The sequence below is a fragment of the Ochotona curzoniae genome, unplaced genomic scaffold, assembly GCF_017591425.1.
Source record: "Ochotona curzoniae isolate NIBS_2020 unplaced genomic scaffold, NIBS_Ocur_1.0 patch361, whole genome shotgun sequence".
Classification (NCBI taxonomy): Eukaryota; Metazoa; Chordata; class Mammalia; order Lagomorpha; family Ochotonidae; genus Ochotona; species Ochotona curzoniae.
Window position 1 is genome coordinate 970,541 of NW_024466930.1, and position 12,961 is coordinate 983,501.

The 12,961-nt window shown below is 48.4% G+C and overlaps 1 protein-coding gene, 1 long non-coding RNA gene and 1 other non-coding gene across 3 annotated transcripts; 1 reads left to right on the top strand and 2 right to left on the bottom strand.

Annotated features, from left to right (window-relative positions):
• Positions 1-3,601: 3,601 nt before the first annotated feature.
• TRNAL-CAG lies at positions 3,602-3,684 on the bottom strand. Its single transcript has one exon. It is a non-coding gene; the product is annotated as a tRNA-Leu (tRNA).
• A 397-nt stretch (positions 3,685-4,081) lies between these two features.
• LOC121167292 lies at positions 4,082-10,445 on the top strand. The gene is made up of 3 exons (XR_005885576.1): positions 4,082-4,147; positions 9,299-9,476; positions 10,407-10,445. It is a non-coding gene; the product is annotated as an uncharacterized LOC121167292 (long non-coding RNA).
• On the bottom strand, positions 4,817-12,525 carry LOC121167291 (butyrophilin subfamily 1 member A1-like). Its single transcript, XM_040996735.1, has 7 exons — positions 12,419-12,525; positions 11,855-12,202; positions 9,262-9,543; positions 7,705-7,854; positions 7,181-7,201; positions 7,065-7,091; positions 4,817-6,676 (listed from the first exon to the last, which is right to left on the bottom strand). The coding sequence occupies exons 1-7, from the start codon at positions 12,492-12,494 to the stop codon at positions 6,003-6,005; spliced, it is 1,578 nt and encodes a 525-aa protein (XP_040852669.1). The 5' UTR covers positions 12,495-12,525; the 3' UTR covers positions 4,817-6,002.
• Positions 12,526-12,961: the final 436 nt, after the last annotated feature.

Genomic DNA, 12,961 nt, shown 5'->3' on the forward strand with positions numbered 1-12,961 from the left:
AAATACGACAGGAATCAGTGAAGCAGAGGGACACATCACCACATCTGCACTCCAAGCATTTTGGTCATTTTGTTTTCTTTCCTGGGGAAGTCCCAAGCAGATACACTCTTGTGATCGGCAATAAGAGTTTTAGAAAGGCTGGTGTGGGAATGAAGGATGACCCGGTAGAGGGTTACAGCAGCTCTGCCCACCCACGGAGGCCAGTCAAATTCAATCATATGAAACAGACGGAATAAGATGGCTTTTTGTTGTTGTTGTTAAGTTTATTTGCACTGATAGGTTTTTCTTGGGTGGGGGAGCTGGGGGAGAAAGACTCAGAGTGAAAATTAATATTGGTCACCATGCATTGAGGAAAGCAGCGGTTGCCGAAGTACCTAAGGCAGTGGGTAGCGGCCAGGAAAGGCAGATTTTAACTCTGGCCAGGGCTGAGTTTCCACTTCTCCAAAACTCTTCAAGAGGGAGAAGGAAGTCAGTGTTACTCCTATTCCTACACAGAGACACCAGATCAGGAAACTGGAAGTGGACTGTAACTACTGCTCATCCCGTTTTTCTTTCTTTCTCTCTCTCTTTCTTTCTCTCTCTCTCTTTCTTTCTCTCTTTTTTTTTAACATTAGATTAAGCTTTATTTTAGTATTGAAATTCCTCCCATCAGCCAACAAGTCCCAGGCCAAACCCAGCAATGCTGGTTCAATTCTGAGTGAATTCCCAAGAATTCCTGAGCCTGCAGCAGCAGGGAACCTGGGAGTTAGCACTGCCCTCCCCCCCAAGACCCGCCAGACACCCCTGAGGAGCTTCCAGGTACACCCTCCCTGACCCTCCTAGCTGCCTTGCGCCTGCGGCCTGGAGGGCCACCCCATTCACTCAGTACCATTTTCATGGGTGTCATCCTCTCTTGCCCAGACCCGCCCAGGCCCTGTATCCGGACTAGGTCACAGCCTCTGCTACCTGGGGGAGGGAATGAGAGACGGGGACAGGGTGAAAGGTGGGGGCAGTGAAAGGTAGCGAGAAGGTGAAAGGTTGAAGGTTTAAGGTGAAGAGGGTGTTAGCTTTTTCCACAAACCCAAGACACCTGACACAGCAAGTGAGAGGCCTTTATCTCAGCGAGGGAGGTAAGGTCGGGGTGGGGAGAAAGCAGAGCAGAGAGAGAGCAGAGCAGAGACAGCACAAAGAGAGAGAGAAAGACTAAAAGCAATGCAGAGAGAAGAGCTGAGAGACAGAGAGCAGGAGAAAACAAGAGAGAGAGCAAAGGGAAGAGGTACCTTTATAGCCTCGAGGTGAGTATGGGGAGTGCCAAGTCAGGGACGGGCAGATGCAGCTGTAGGTCCACACCAGGGATATACACCTCACAAGGGATTGGTGAAGTGCACAGTTTAAACCTGAAGGTCACTAAGCTTAATTAGGCAAGTGGGCCTTAAGGGGGTTGAGATCTAGGAGGTTTACGGTAGTGCTGGGTAACCAGGTATTCAAGGGGACCGAGACCTAGGGGATTTAAGGCAGCACTGGGTCAGCAGGCATTCAAGGTGGCACTGAGTCCAGGATGGTGGGGTCAGTCTTGGGGTGACTGAGTCAGTCCTTACATTGGGGTGAGAGCTGGAAAGGAGGTGAGAGGTGGGGAGGGGGTGAGAGGTGAGGAGGGGGATGAAGGGAGGGGAGGGGGGGGTGAGAGGTGGGGTCCTGGAAGGGGGTTCCAACTTGTAGACCACAAGTTGCAGGCCTTACTAGTCTCAATAACAGCACGGCCAGCTCCTTACAAACTCTCTTGCTAAGCAGACTGTTGATTCCCTTTCTCTGAGAAGCCTGCCTAAGACAAGTGAGTACTCCACTTTTTGCCAGGCATCTTTTAACCACTCCATGAACACCCTACATCTTGGTTCTGACCAAGGTGTACTTAATTCCTAATTGTAAAGAGGAGAGTGCCCAGGCCCAACAATGCCAAGTTCCCTGCCTACAAGATCACTGCCAGCTTCTCAGTGGCAGAGCCCAGGATGAGCCCAGTTGCCAGGATTGAGCTGAACCAACCTGCCCCCTCCCAAGCTCTCTAAGTGCACTTGCCACCCTAGGTGCTTCTGCTTGCCATTTTCCTTACACTGTTGGAGCTCAAATGGAGACAAAGTCATACTTAACCTTAAAATTGGGATGGGTAGATGTGTAATAAACATATGGCCACTTGGGCAATAAGAAGAGACTCTGCTCTTTGCCAGCCTTATTAACAATGACAAAATTTAATTTCTAGGATACATAAAATCACTTTTCTTTCTGTGTATACGTGGCTATCATTTTGGGAAATTTTGGAAAGCAGGAATTAATATTGAACTAATGTACTGCAAAGCCCCAATGAATTAAAGACCTCAGCTGACAGGAATATCCTCCTTACCATACCTTTTGAAAAAAGGAATTCAATCTAATGTCTGATTACAAAAGCAAAATATAGTGTGGATTTGTTGTACGATAGTCAGTATTCAGAATCTTGATGCCATTCCTGCCTTCCAAACCACAAACAATGTTCTAATTGAGAGATCTGCCAACCTGAATTTGGCGGATATTCCTGGAGATGTTGCTGACCCAGAACTTCTGTGTTCTGAAATGCAAAGTTGGTTGTTGGGGTTGAAGTGAACTCACAGCAGATCTCTAAGCTTCAGTCAAAAGCAAAACTCTAGGTGTGTACAGAGCATAGCTGTGCCAAAGCAATCAAGGACCAACAGAATTAGATCTGTGACAGAGACATTTATGTACATTAAAAATACAGGCTCTCAAACCATGTGCATGCTCTACAAAACATACATGCCTTTTCCAGTGATGGAGGGAAGGAGGGAGGCAAATGAGTGAGGAACAGAAATTAAAAAGGGAAAAACAGTGCTTAAACACACAAAATGAAGGAGAGATTCTTGAAGATATCAGTGAGAAGAATGAATGCTACTGAAGAGTTGCATTCATTTAACTGCCTTCCAAAGGGGGAGATTAAAGTACAGAAAAATAGAGAGAGGAGATAAGTTAAATAATCACCATCCTTCAAGTTATTTTGTGAGAACACTAGAGCTATTCTAAACGTAAAATCATTTTTGTTGTTGTTCGTTAATGTTTTTATTTATTTATTTAAAAAAATTTTTTTACAATTATTACATAGTTAATCAAAATAGAAAGGATTGAGGGTTAGGGATAAATGGGTAAAATCATTATTTCCAAGTTTGTTATTCTTGTTTCTGGGGGAAGGGGAGAGATAAAGGGAGAAGCCACACCCAGCTTCCCAACTGTCCCAGTACCCAGGGATGGGGAACCGCCACCGGATATTCACCATAGCAGAAGAACAGAGCAAGTTGGACGAGTACCCCAGCCAAACAATGAGAGCAAGGATCTGTTTGAAGGGAGACTTCAGGTTGACTATGTCAGCCAACGGATTGGGAGGGCTGCCAAATCCGTAGATCAGCGAAATCGACAGCATTTTGGAACTATCCAAACTACTTGGGCAGAACCCTTGGAGCATGCACACACCGGGACTCTGGGTGGATATCAATAATGTTTTAGAAGTGTAGCTGTTGCTTCGAACCGGGAAAAAAAAAATAGATTGAATGTGGTGTTTTTAACCTGGGAGGAAAAAGCGACTTGTCAGGAGTGGGATTCGAACCCACGCCTCCAGGGGAGACTGCGACCTGAACGCAGCGCCTTAGACCGCTCGGCCATCCTGACTAGCTGGGTAGCGGTGCCGCTCAGACTCTATTTCAGTCAGTGTATCCACGCCAGCCGCTTGTTTTCTTTCAACATAAGTGGATTCTTAAGTTAAGGCTAAGCCGCCACTCGGCGACAGCGGAGGACCAGGCAAACGCGCCTGCGAGCGCCCGCACAGACTGGGGGAGCGCCGGCGGCCGGCACCGCAGCGACTCCTGCAGCCCCGGGCGGCCCTGGGATTACTCAGATCCACCACGTCACTCACATTTCCACCCGGAACAAGGAAGCGCCTCAGGAACCAAAAACGTCACCGGATAGACGGGACTCTGCCCACCAATGGCAAGCCCGGCTGAACATCCCTGACCTTGTTTGGACCTAAACCGAGGGCGCAGCAGCTGCCGCGCGCTGTTTGAAGAGCATCAACACCTCGCTCCTCGCTCTCGGTGCCCGCGCGCCCTTTCCGGCCCCTTCCTCTTTCCTGCAGGTAGGTAGTGGAGTGCATTACGGCCATCTGTGGCTTAGAGTACAGGGAGCATGGCGGCCACAGACACGCCTGGGGCCCAGAATTGCCATCTTCAGAAAGTATGCTTGAGTTTCTGTCAGGATTTTCCTTGAGGTGTGTGTAAACCGAAAATTTACAAGAGTAGGTTTGTAGCTAACTCATGAAAAGCAGAATGTAGTGACCCTTCCGCGAGTCGCATTCTGTCCCTGTGGACAGCAGGGCTGGCTGACCTGTGGGTATTCAGACTGGGGGGGCAGAGAGAAAGCATGGTACTCAACCACCGTGTCCGGGAAGAGCAAGTTCGAAACACAGCCGCCGGTTATCAAGGATTACCATTAAAGTTTTCCTCAATGCTTCTTCTTCCTTGTTAATCTAAAGAGCTGGCTTCATGTACTTAGACCATTGACCATTTATGTGTATCATGGTAGCGATGAGGTGACTCCTTACACAAACAGGGGCGTAGGGTAGGCGACCACAGGCAGTGTGGCCTTTTCCTCGGTGGCTTGATTCTGTGCCTCCCTGCTGCCCTCAGGCAGCATGCAGAAGGACACCTTTTTTGGCCAGTTACATTTCCATGCAGGTTCTTTCCCGTTTGGGTTCGGGTCTGCTTGTTGTGTTTAAAGAAAGCAAGGCTTAGAGGCTGCTTTCAGCAGTCAGACACATTTATTAGGTGCAGACCATGGGAACTGCTATCCTGGAAGTTGAAAAGACACACAGTGGAAAGTGTGAACCTGGGTGAACTTGCAGTCCAGGAGTGAGACAAACCACTAAGATACAGGAAAGTACTCAGGGCAAATATAAACAGATGGAATGAACCCAGCTGTGCTGAGCATGGAGACACAGTGCCGGGATCCCTGGGGAGGTGCAGCACATGGCAGAGCTGGGCAGGGAGCTGGTGGTGGCCGTTCAGGGAGGAAGACAAATGATGGTGTGTGAGGGTTTACATAATTGGAAGAGGATGGAGGGGCCTGAGGCTGAGTCAGTGGCTTGATAGGATGCTTCCTGCAGAAATCTGTTAAGTAGAGGGCTTATGCTAGAGCACAGAGAATAAGAGAATTTGAAACTCATGGAATCAACCAAGTAAGGTTAGCTTGATCTGCAGACCCGGCAAAACATTAGGGACAGAGAGAGGCACAGAGGTTGAGGTGCAACCGTGCAGATAACTTGGAGCTGTCTCCTCCATCACACTTTCTGCAGGGCCCACTGACCTGTTCATGTCTGCTCTTCTACCCCCGGCTCAGCTGCCATATAAGCGGGGTCAGCTTCCTCACTTTCACAGGATGTGGTTTAGAGAAATTAAGAGCTAGGTCTACAAACTTCAGGGGTATGCTAGGGGAACATTGGTGGCCTGGGCTCACATCTCTTGGCTCTGTTCTGATATTCCCTTAGGGCTCTTTTAAGGAATTTCAACCTGAAACCATCCTTCCCCAGAATCCTTTGGATTTGCCCAAAATGCATCCATTCATATACCCTTATTCTGGATACCAAAACATTTCTGCCATAACCCCATGTCAACCTAACCCCACCTTGAATCTAAAGGTATCTATCCTTTGAATTTATCCCAAAACCCTTCCCTGTGGTTTCTAACCATACGTGACAGGAAGATACTAATAATAGTTTAAGAGTCACCCATCCGTGTTAGGAAAATTGGTACAGAAGCAAGTTGGTCCTTCTCCCTACTCCATGTAGCAGCAGCATCAACAAAAGCCAGCATAACCATCCCAAGACAAATTCATTGCTGCCCAACAAGAAAAGCAAGGCGTGGTTGACACAGGTAGACTCAGGGTGATGGAGAAGAAGGTTTGAGCAAAGAAACTGAGCTAAGTTGGACCATTCCTTAAGGTGCCCCTTGGCTGGCTTGGGCAGGGATTAGTTTAGAATGGAGAGTGTCTGTGTCCCCCGAGGCAGTGTCCTCCCCCATGGGGGACAATGGGATATCTTTAGAGAGCCCCTGGGCCTCAGTGATCACTGGGACCTCCTCAGGCCCACCAGCAGTGGAGCAGATGGTCAGGGGCTTTTTACCACAGGACCACAGGCAAAAGAAGGGCCGGACGGGACCAGAGAGGGAGACGTTGGGGAAAGTATAGATGTGGGAGCCATCAGCCATGTTGTAGAAGGAAATGTCACCTGCATCATAGTCCAGGAAAATTCCAACTTTGCGAGGGGGGCCTCCCAATGGGAGAGGAGTCCGGAGCGGGGTGAGGGCCCAGTACCCATTTCCATACAGTTCTACAGCCCAGAAGCCATTCTCAGGCGTCATGGGGTCAAATCCTTTCTTGACCACGTTCTCCCTGCACACGCCAATGGCCCAGTCGGTCCTGTCCCCCACCTCTACCTCCCAGTAGTGCCTGCCCGAGGTGAAGGCTTCACGGCCCAGCACACAGGGCCAGGAATCAAATCGCTCTGCCTTTTCGGGTAGTTTCTGACGTGAGTCTTCCAACCGTACAGATTTTGAATCTTCATACAGGAAGAGGTGCGGGTGGGCTGTGTCTGGATCCAGAGTCACATCCACTGGGGAGAAAGAAAGCTGGTGTGACTATAAGTGAAGGTGACGGGGCCAGTCCCTTCTTCCACGGAGATGAAGTATGTTCTTGGAGTTGAGGGTCTCCCGAGGCCAGGGGCTGCTGCTCAGAGGTCTCCATTTCCCTGGCCCATCCCTAATGGGCAGCTGTGGGGGATATAAGGGCCAACTGTCCCTGAGGGGGCTCTCTTAGGAGCGCCTGTCTCTGGGCCACCTGCAAGGATCCTCTGTGTGCCTCTAGGAAAGTGCCAAGGCCCTTGGTGCCCCCTCCACTGTCTGCTCACTGAAGTGTTTTCATATCTGCTAGTGTTCTCATATCCATATGGCATACAGTTGGACACAGAAACCCAGAGCCCTTGAGAATTCACAGCCACTGACCTGCATGCAGTGTGGCCTTTTTCCATTCTGCAATGAAAGAGAGATTGTCACTGACAGGTTATGCAGTAAGACAGAAAACCTTGTGACAGAAATAGCAACAAGAAGACAGAACTTACTGAGTTCCTCCAGGAGTTTCTCTGGAAAACAAACAAAAAATCATTCAGTGGCTTTTTCTTGTGAATGTGAGGGCAAGAACAAAGCTGGTGTGGAAGACACATGCAAAGCAGAGATGGTTTACTTCATGATTGCATAATTCACGGTTATCAAGAAATCCAAAATAAGAATTGGGTTTTGTTCTGTTTCCTAGGAAATATACAGGAAGTTCCCCCTGGAGTTGGATCAGATCTTTGATAGCATGATCATGACTGGGAATTGGAGTTAGAGGTGGGGACAGCACCTGGGAGGAGATGGAAACCAGGCCCCAAATCTGACTTCTCAATTAGAGCTTGTTTGACTCTGTGACCCACACTTTTGTTCTTTCACGTTGGGTGTCTGTGATTTCAGGGCCATCAGAAGCCTACTCAAGTTACCGAGTTCTATAGTCAAATATCTTTCTGTTAGAGGCCATTCTGCAGCACTTGGCGTCAGCTCCCCTCACAAGCACTCCTGGCAGGTAGCCCTTGTGGAGTCCATGACTTACCTTTAGAGCCGAATGCCTTCTTTCTCTCTTGGGCTCTTTCTTTGTATAATCTCCAGATGAAAAACATGGACATGAGAGTGAGAAGTCCTAGGATTATCAGAACAACAGCAACAGCCACCACCCAGAGAGGCAGCCTTGGGAAGAAGCGAGCTAAAACAAAATGCACAGAGAGGAACTTTACTGAGAAACTCAAAGCCAGTCCAGCCGTGCCACCTCTCCCATGGCAAAAGCAGTCACTCCAAAGTTACTGTGTGCAGAAACATTTAACTCTGAACAGGAGTGAGCGGGGGTGAGGGGGGGATGCAGTCCCTTGGGGATTGTACGCGTAAAATAAAGACTATAATGGGCCAATTCATGTCACTATAGAAATTTGTCTTTGCCAATGCAGAATGGGAGCCAAAAGGTAACGAGGAAAAGAGACTTCTGTGTGTGACAAAATAGGATTCATTGACCAAAGAACAAGGAAAGCTTCCTGCCTGAACAATGTGAGGATTTGCTTCCTTGAGGGCTCGGAATCAAGACAGTGCTCCAGCATGGAGTGAGGATGGGACTGGGGGAGGAATGGAAATAGTGAAACTAAATAAAGGAACTTTGTTTATTTAAAGAGCAAAGGCTCTGGACTAGAAATATTCCAAGGGGTAAAACTTCTGGGGCACAGTACAATAACAGTTCAGTAAATCCTTGCCTTTCATGCACAGGGATCCCATATGGAAACCAGTTCATGTCACAGCTGCTCCACTTCCCATCCAGCTTGCTGCTTATGGTTGGGAAAGCAGTGGAGGATGGCCCAAAGCTTTGGGACCCTGCACAAATGTGGGAGACCATGTAGAAACTCCTGGCTCCTGGGTTCAGAAAGGCTCAGCTATAGCCATTGAGGCCATTTGGGGAGTAAATCAACAGATGGAAGATTTTTCACTTTTTTTTAAAAAAAACATTTATTTTTATTGCAAAGTCAGATATACAGAGAGGAAGAGAGACAGAGAGGAAGATCTTCTGTCCAATGACTCACTCCCCAAGTAGCTGCAATGGCCAGACCTGAGCCTGTCCGAAGCCAGGAGCCAGAATCTTCCCAGGATCCCCTACATAAGTGCAGAGTCCCAAGGCTTTGGGCCATCCTTGGCTGCTTTCCCAGGCCACAAGGAGCTGGATAGGAAGCGGGGCCACTGGGATTAGAACTGGCTCCCATATGGGATCCCTTGAACAGTGTGTTCAAGGCGAGGACTTTAGCCACTAGGCCACCGTGCCAGGCCCATGGAAGACCTTTCAATTTATACCTCCTCTCTGCAAATCTGCTATTCTAATAAAAATAAATTTTAAAAAATGAAGAGAAACTTCTGTATCTCTGACTCTCCTAAAAAGGAAAACCTGAGGTTTTGATGGTAAATATGTTGAATTTATGCCTTCAGAATCTTTACTTTTCTAATGAATTTGGTAAGATTCTCTCCAGTCAGCAGGAAAAGGACCGAGGAGGGAAAAGTAGGCAGCTGTGCGATGGGGTTCTTTCTGGACAGTTGTCCCAGGCAGTGTAGCACGGGAAGCAGCAGTGCGTGCACTGACCTGGTACAGCAATCCCTGCTTCTTTCTCCTGGTCCAGAAGGGAGTTCCGGATGCAACAGGATATGTTCCTCAGGGAGATGTCTCTGATGACCATCGAGGCAGCCACTGTGAACAGGCCTTCTTCATCAGCATTCATGGACTCTGATGCAGATGCAAGTTTCTCTCCCTGGGATGTTCTCCACTCCATCTGGGGCTCTGGGTACCAGCCCGCTGAGGTACACTCCAGGCGGATCTCTCCACTGTCTTGAATTTCCATATGGATATGAGGATCAGAGCCTAGAGCTGATGGGAGAGATTCTGTCCTTAATACTCTAGTGTACGCCCATAGAGCTACAGGGTTTGAGAAAGAAGAGAGATGGTGCAAGTCGATTGGGAATGGGTGGGATTCATGTCCATAACAAACCACTTAAGGTAATGGAGCATCAGTGCAAGGAATTTCAGCTATCTTTGCAGAGAGTCATTCCTTACTGCAGTCTAGCCTTTGAAATTAAGGCAGAAATGAGCAGACATGGGGGTGATTACTTAGCCAGCAGGAACAGGAAGACCAATGGCTTACAGGCAGGTTAGTGAAGGAGGCCAGGGCTTCAGAACTGGGAGAGAGCTTTGTGGTTATGAAAAGTCTCTGCGGGGGGAGAAGGAGAACGAAAACTGAGTATTCGAACATGGACAGAGAAGGAGTATCATTGAGAGGCAAGAAACAATAGGCATCTTCATTCTGTTTTGTTCTGTGCCCTGAGACTAGTCAACAATTCAGTTTCCCTTTGAACGTGATGCTGGCTCAAGGATTTTGTTAAGGGTTTCAACCGATGTTCCCTTGTCCCGTAAACCCTAACACAGAGCAGCAGCACTGCTGTTTTTTTCTGTCTGTTCAACCTTAGAAAACCACATGTATGCAGACACTGGTCTACATTCATATTTCAAGTTTGTACAGGTGACTATAATACTCTCTACATGAAAAGAGCTATCATTTTCATCAGATTTCAAAGGCACCTGCCATTTATAAAAGGCAACAGCAGCTTGATGTCATCAAATCTCTAGGCTTTGGGCCCAGCATGATAGCCTAGTGGCTAAAATCCTCGCCTTGAATGCGCTGGGATCCCATATAGGCGCTGGTTCTAATTCTGGCAACACTGCTTCCCATTCAGCTCCCTATTGTGGCCTGGGAAAGCAGTAGAGGACAACCCAAAGCCTTGGGACCATGTATCTGCTTGGGAGATCTGGAAGAAGCTCCTGGCTCCAGGCTTCAGATCAGCAGATCTCCAGCCGTTGTGGTCACTTGGGGAGTGAATCATCAGACAGAAGATCTTCCTCTCTGTCTCTCCTCCTCTCTGTATCTGACTTTCCAATAAAAATAAATAAGTCTTAAAAACCTCTAGGTTTTTATGTGTTTGATAGATTTTTCATGAAAATATGAGTTATAAACGATCCTGCCACAGGGGGCACTGTTGTGGAGATCCAAATATGCAATTATTTTTTCAAACTTTGTCTCTGAATACGTACAAGGAATCTACTTACATATTATGCATTTTTAGCTTATTCAAAGTCACAGAAGTAACACAAGTATACAATTGACCAAGGCAATTTCTCATATATTCCACTTATAAAATTTTGCTTCATTGTTCCCAAGCCTTGCTGGATAAATGTTTCTCCAGTTTTGAGGTAGAAAAAGCTGCTTAAAAGAGGATTTAAGGGCCCGGCGCGGTGGCGCAAGTGGTTAAAGGTCCTCGCCTTGCACGCCCGGGATCCCATATGGGCGCCACTTCTAATCCCGGCAGCCCCGCTTCCCTTCCAGCTCCCTGCCTGTGGCCCGGGAAGGCAGTCGAGGACGGCCCAAAGCTTTGGGACCCTGCACCCGCGTGGGAGACCCGGAAGAGGCTCCTGGTTTCGGATCGGCATAGTATCGACCCGTTGCGCTCACTTGGGGAGTGAATCATCGGACGGAAGATCTTCCTCTCTGTCTCTCCTCTCTGTACATCCGCCTTTCCAATAAAAAAAATAATAAAAATAAAATCTTTTAAAAAAAAAAAAAAAGAGGATTTAAAGCCAGCCACTCTCACGTGAGAAAGGCAGGTCCTGGGGCATATTTTCCTCGCTAAATGCTAACCACTTTCTTTACCATTTCAACCTGAATTTTGGCTTGAAGGAAAAAAAAGCGAAACAAATAAGGATTTTTTTTTTTTTCTAGATGGGTGCAGACTATTAGCTACATAATCCCTACAGGAGCTTCAAAGATTGAGGGGTGCTTGCCATCAGCCTCAGTGATGGTGAAACAGACATAACTTAGACACTCCGTTCAGGGACTTTTTTTAAGTAAACTAAAGCTGTATTCTTTTGGAAGAATGCTACCCAGCCACATCTTATAATTGTTTAACTATTTCCTCAGGGGAGTGCTCCATCTGGGATTGCGGGAGATGGTGGGAGATCATTGAAGTAAAGCTCTATAGCATAGGCTATGCCCTGCCCTTAACCTCCTGTCCACTGGTCTAGTCCAGGCCTGCCAACCCCTCCATCTGATGGTTTCCAAGGTAACTGTAACAAAGGGAAACAGAACATGGAAGGCTCCAGAGGAGGTCGAAGCCCTCTGTGCACTCACCGGTCACGCTCAGGCGCACGGCGGCCTCCTGGTAGCTGGAGTCCTCTCTGAAGACACACCGGTACTCGCCGTCGTCGGAGGCCCTGACGCCTCGGATCCTCAAAGCCGCGATCCCCTCGGCGAGCTCCTCCGGCACCAACGTGGCCCTCCCGCGGTACTCGGGCATCTGCTCGTCCTCCAGGTCACGTCCGGCCTGGTACACCAGCACGGCAGGCGAGAAGGTATGTCGGAACCACCGCAGCTCCACCTGCTCGGCGCTCATGTTCACGGACAGGTGGCAGGGCAACTCTGCGTCGCCACCCACCACGGCTAGGATGGGCTCCAGAGGGCTGAAGGCTTTCGTGGGAGCTGCCAAAGATGATTAAACAAACAAAAGCAACCCTGAGTAGATTCAGGCAGGACATGCGGATGACACAGCCCCTGTGCTTGCTGCCAAGTCCCTGTACTAACTCTCATGCCAGTGACCACATGAGAGATTCTGAATACTCATGCATGGGGAGAACAGAAGAGGACCACTTACATGCAGGGAGACGCCCAGCTCTGCAGTCCTGAGAGGAGACTCACCTGCATCCAGGATGGGCAGCAGCAGGAGGATGAGGGTGAGCAGACACCTGGGGAGGGTGCTGGGGGAAACGGCCATCTCCCTGCACTCTGGGCCAGCAGCACACAGTCCCTCAGGAGCTCCAGCCTAGGGGAGGCATGCGTAGGGGTCACTGTGGGTTCTGCAGGGACCCCTATTCTCCGCACTCCTTCTCACAATTCCTCCAGTCTTACATCCTCGTCCGCCTGCTCCCCAGTGGAGATTTTTCAGCCCATGATGACATCAGCACCAACCCATTCCCTAAAGTTAATCAACAAGCTAGGCCCTGAAACCCCCAAAAAGAAGTCCGAGAAGAGAGGCGTTTTACCATTACTGGGTGGCGTGAAAATGAATAAATCTTAGAACCACTATGCTGAAAAAATAACCGCCTATTCTAAATACAATAATTTAACATTTGCTTTTAGCAATAAAAGAAGATGAAGGCCATGGAAACAAAGATGGGAAACAAGGAAATGAGACAAAATAAAGAAACAAAAATGGCAGAAGATAAGCAAGAAAGGGTAGCT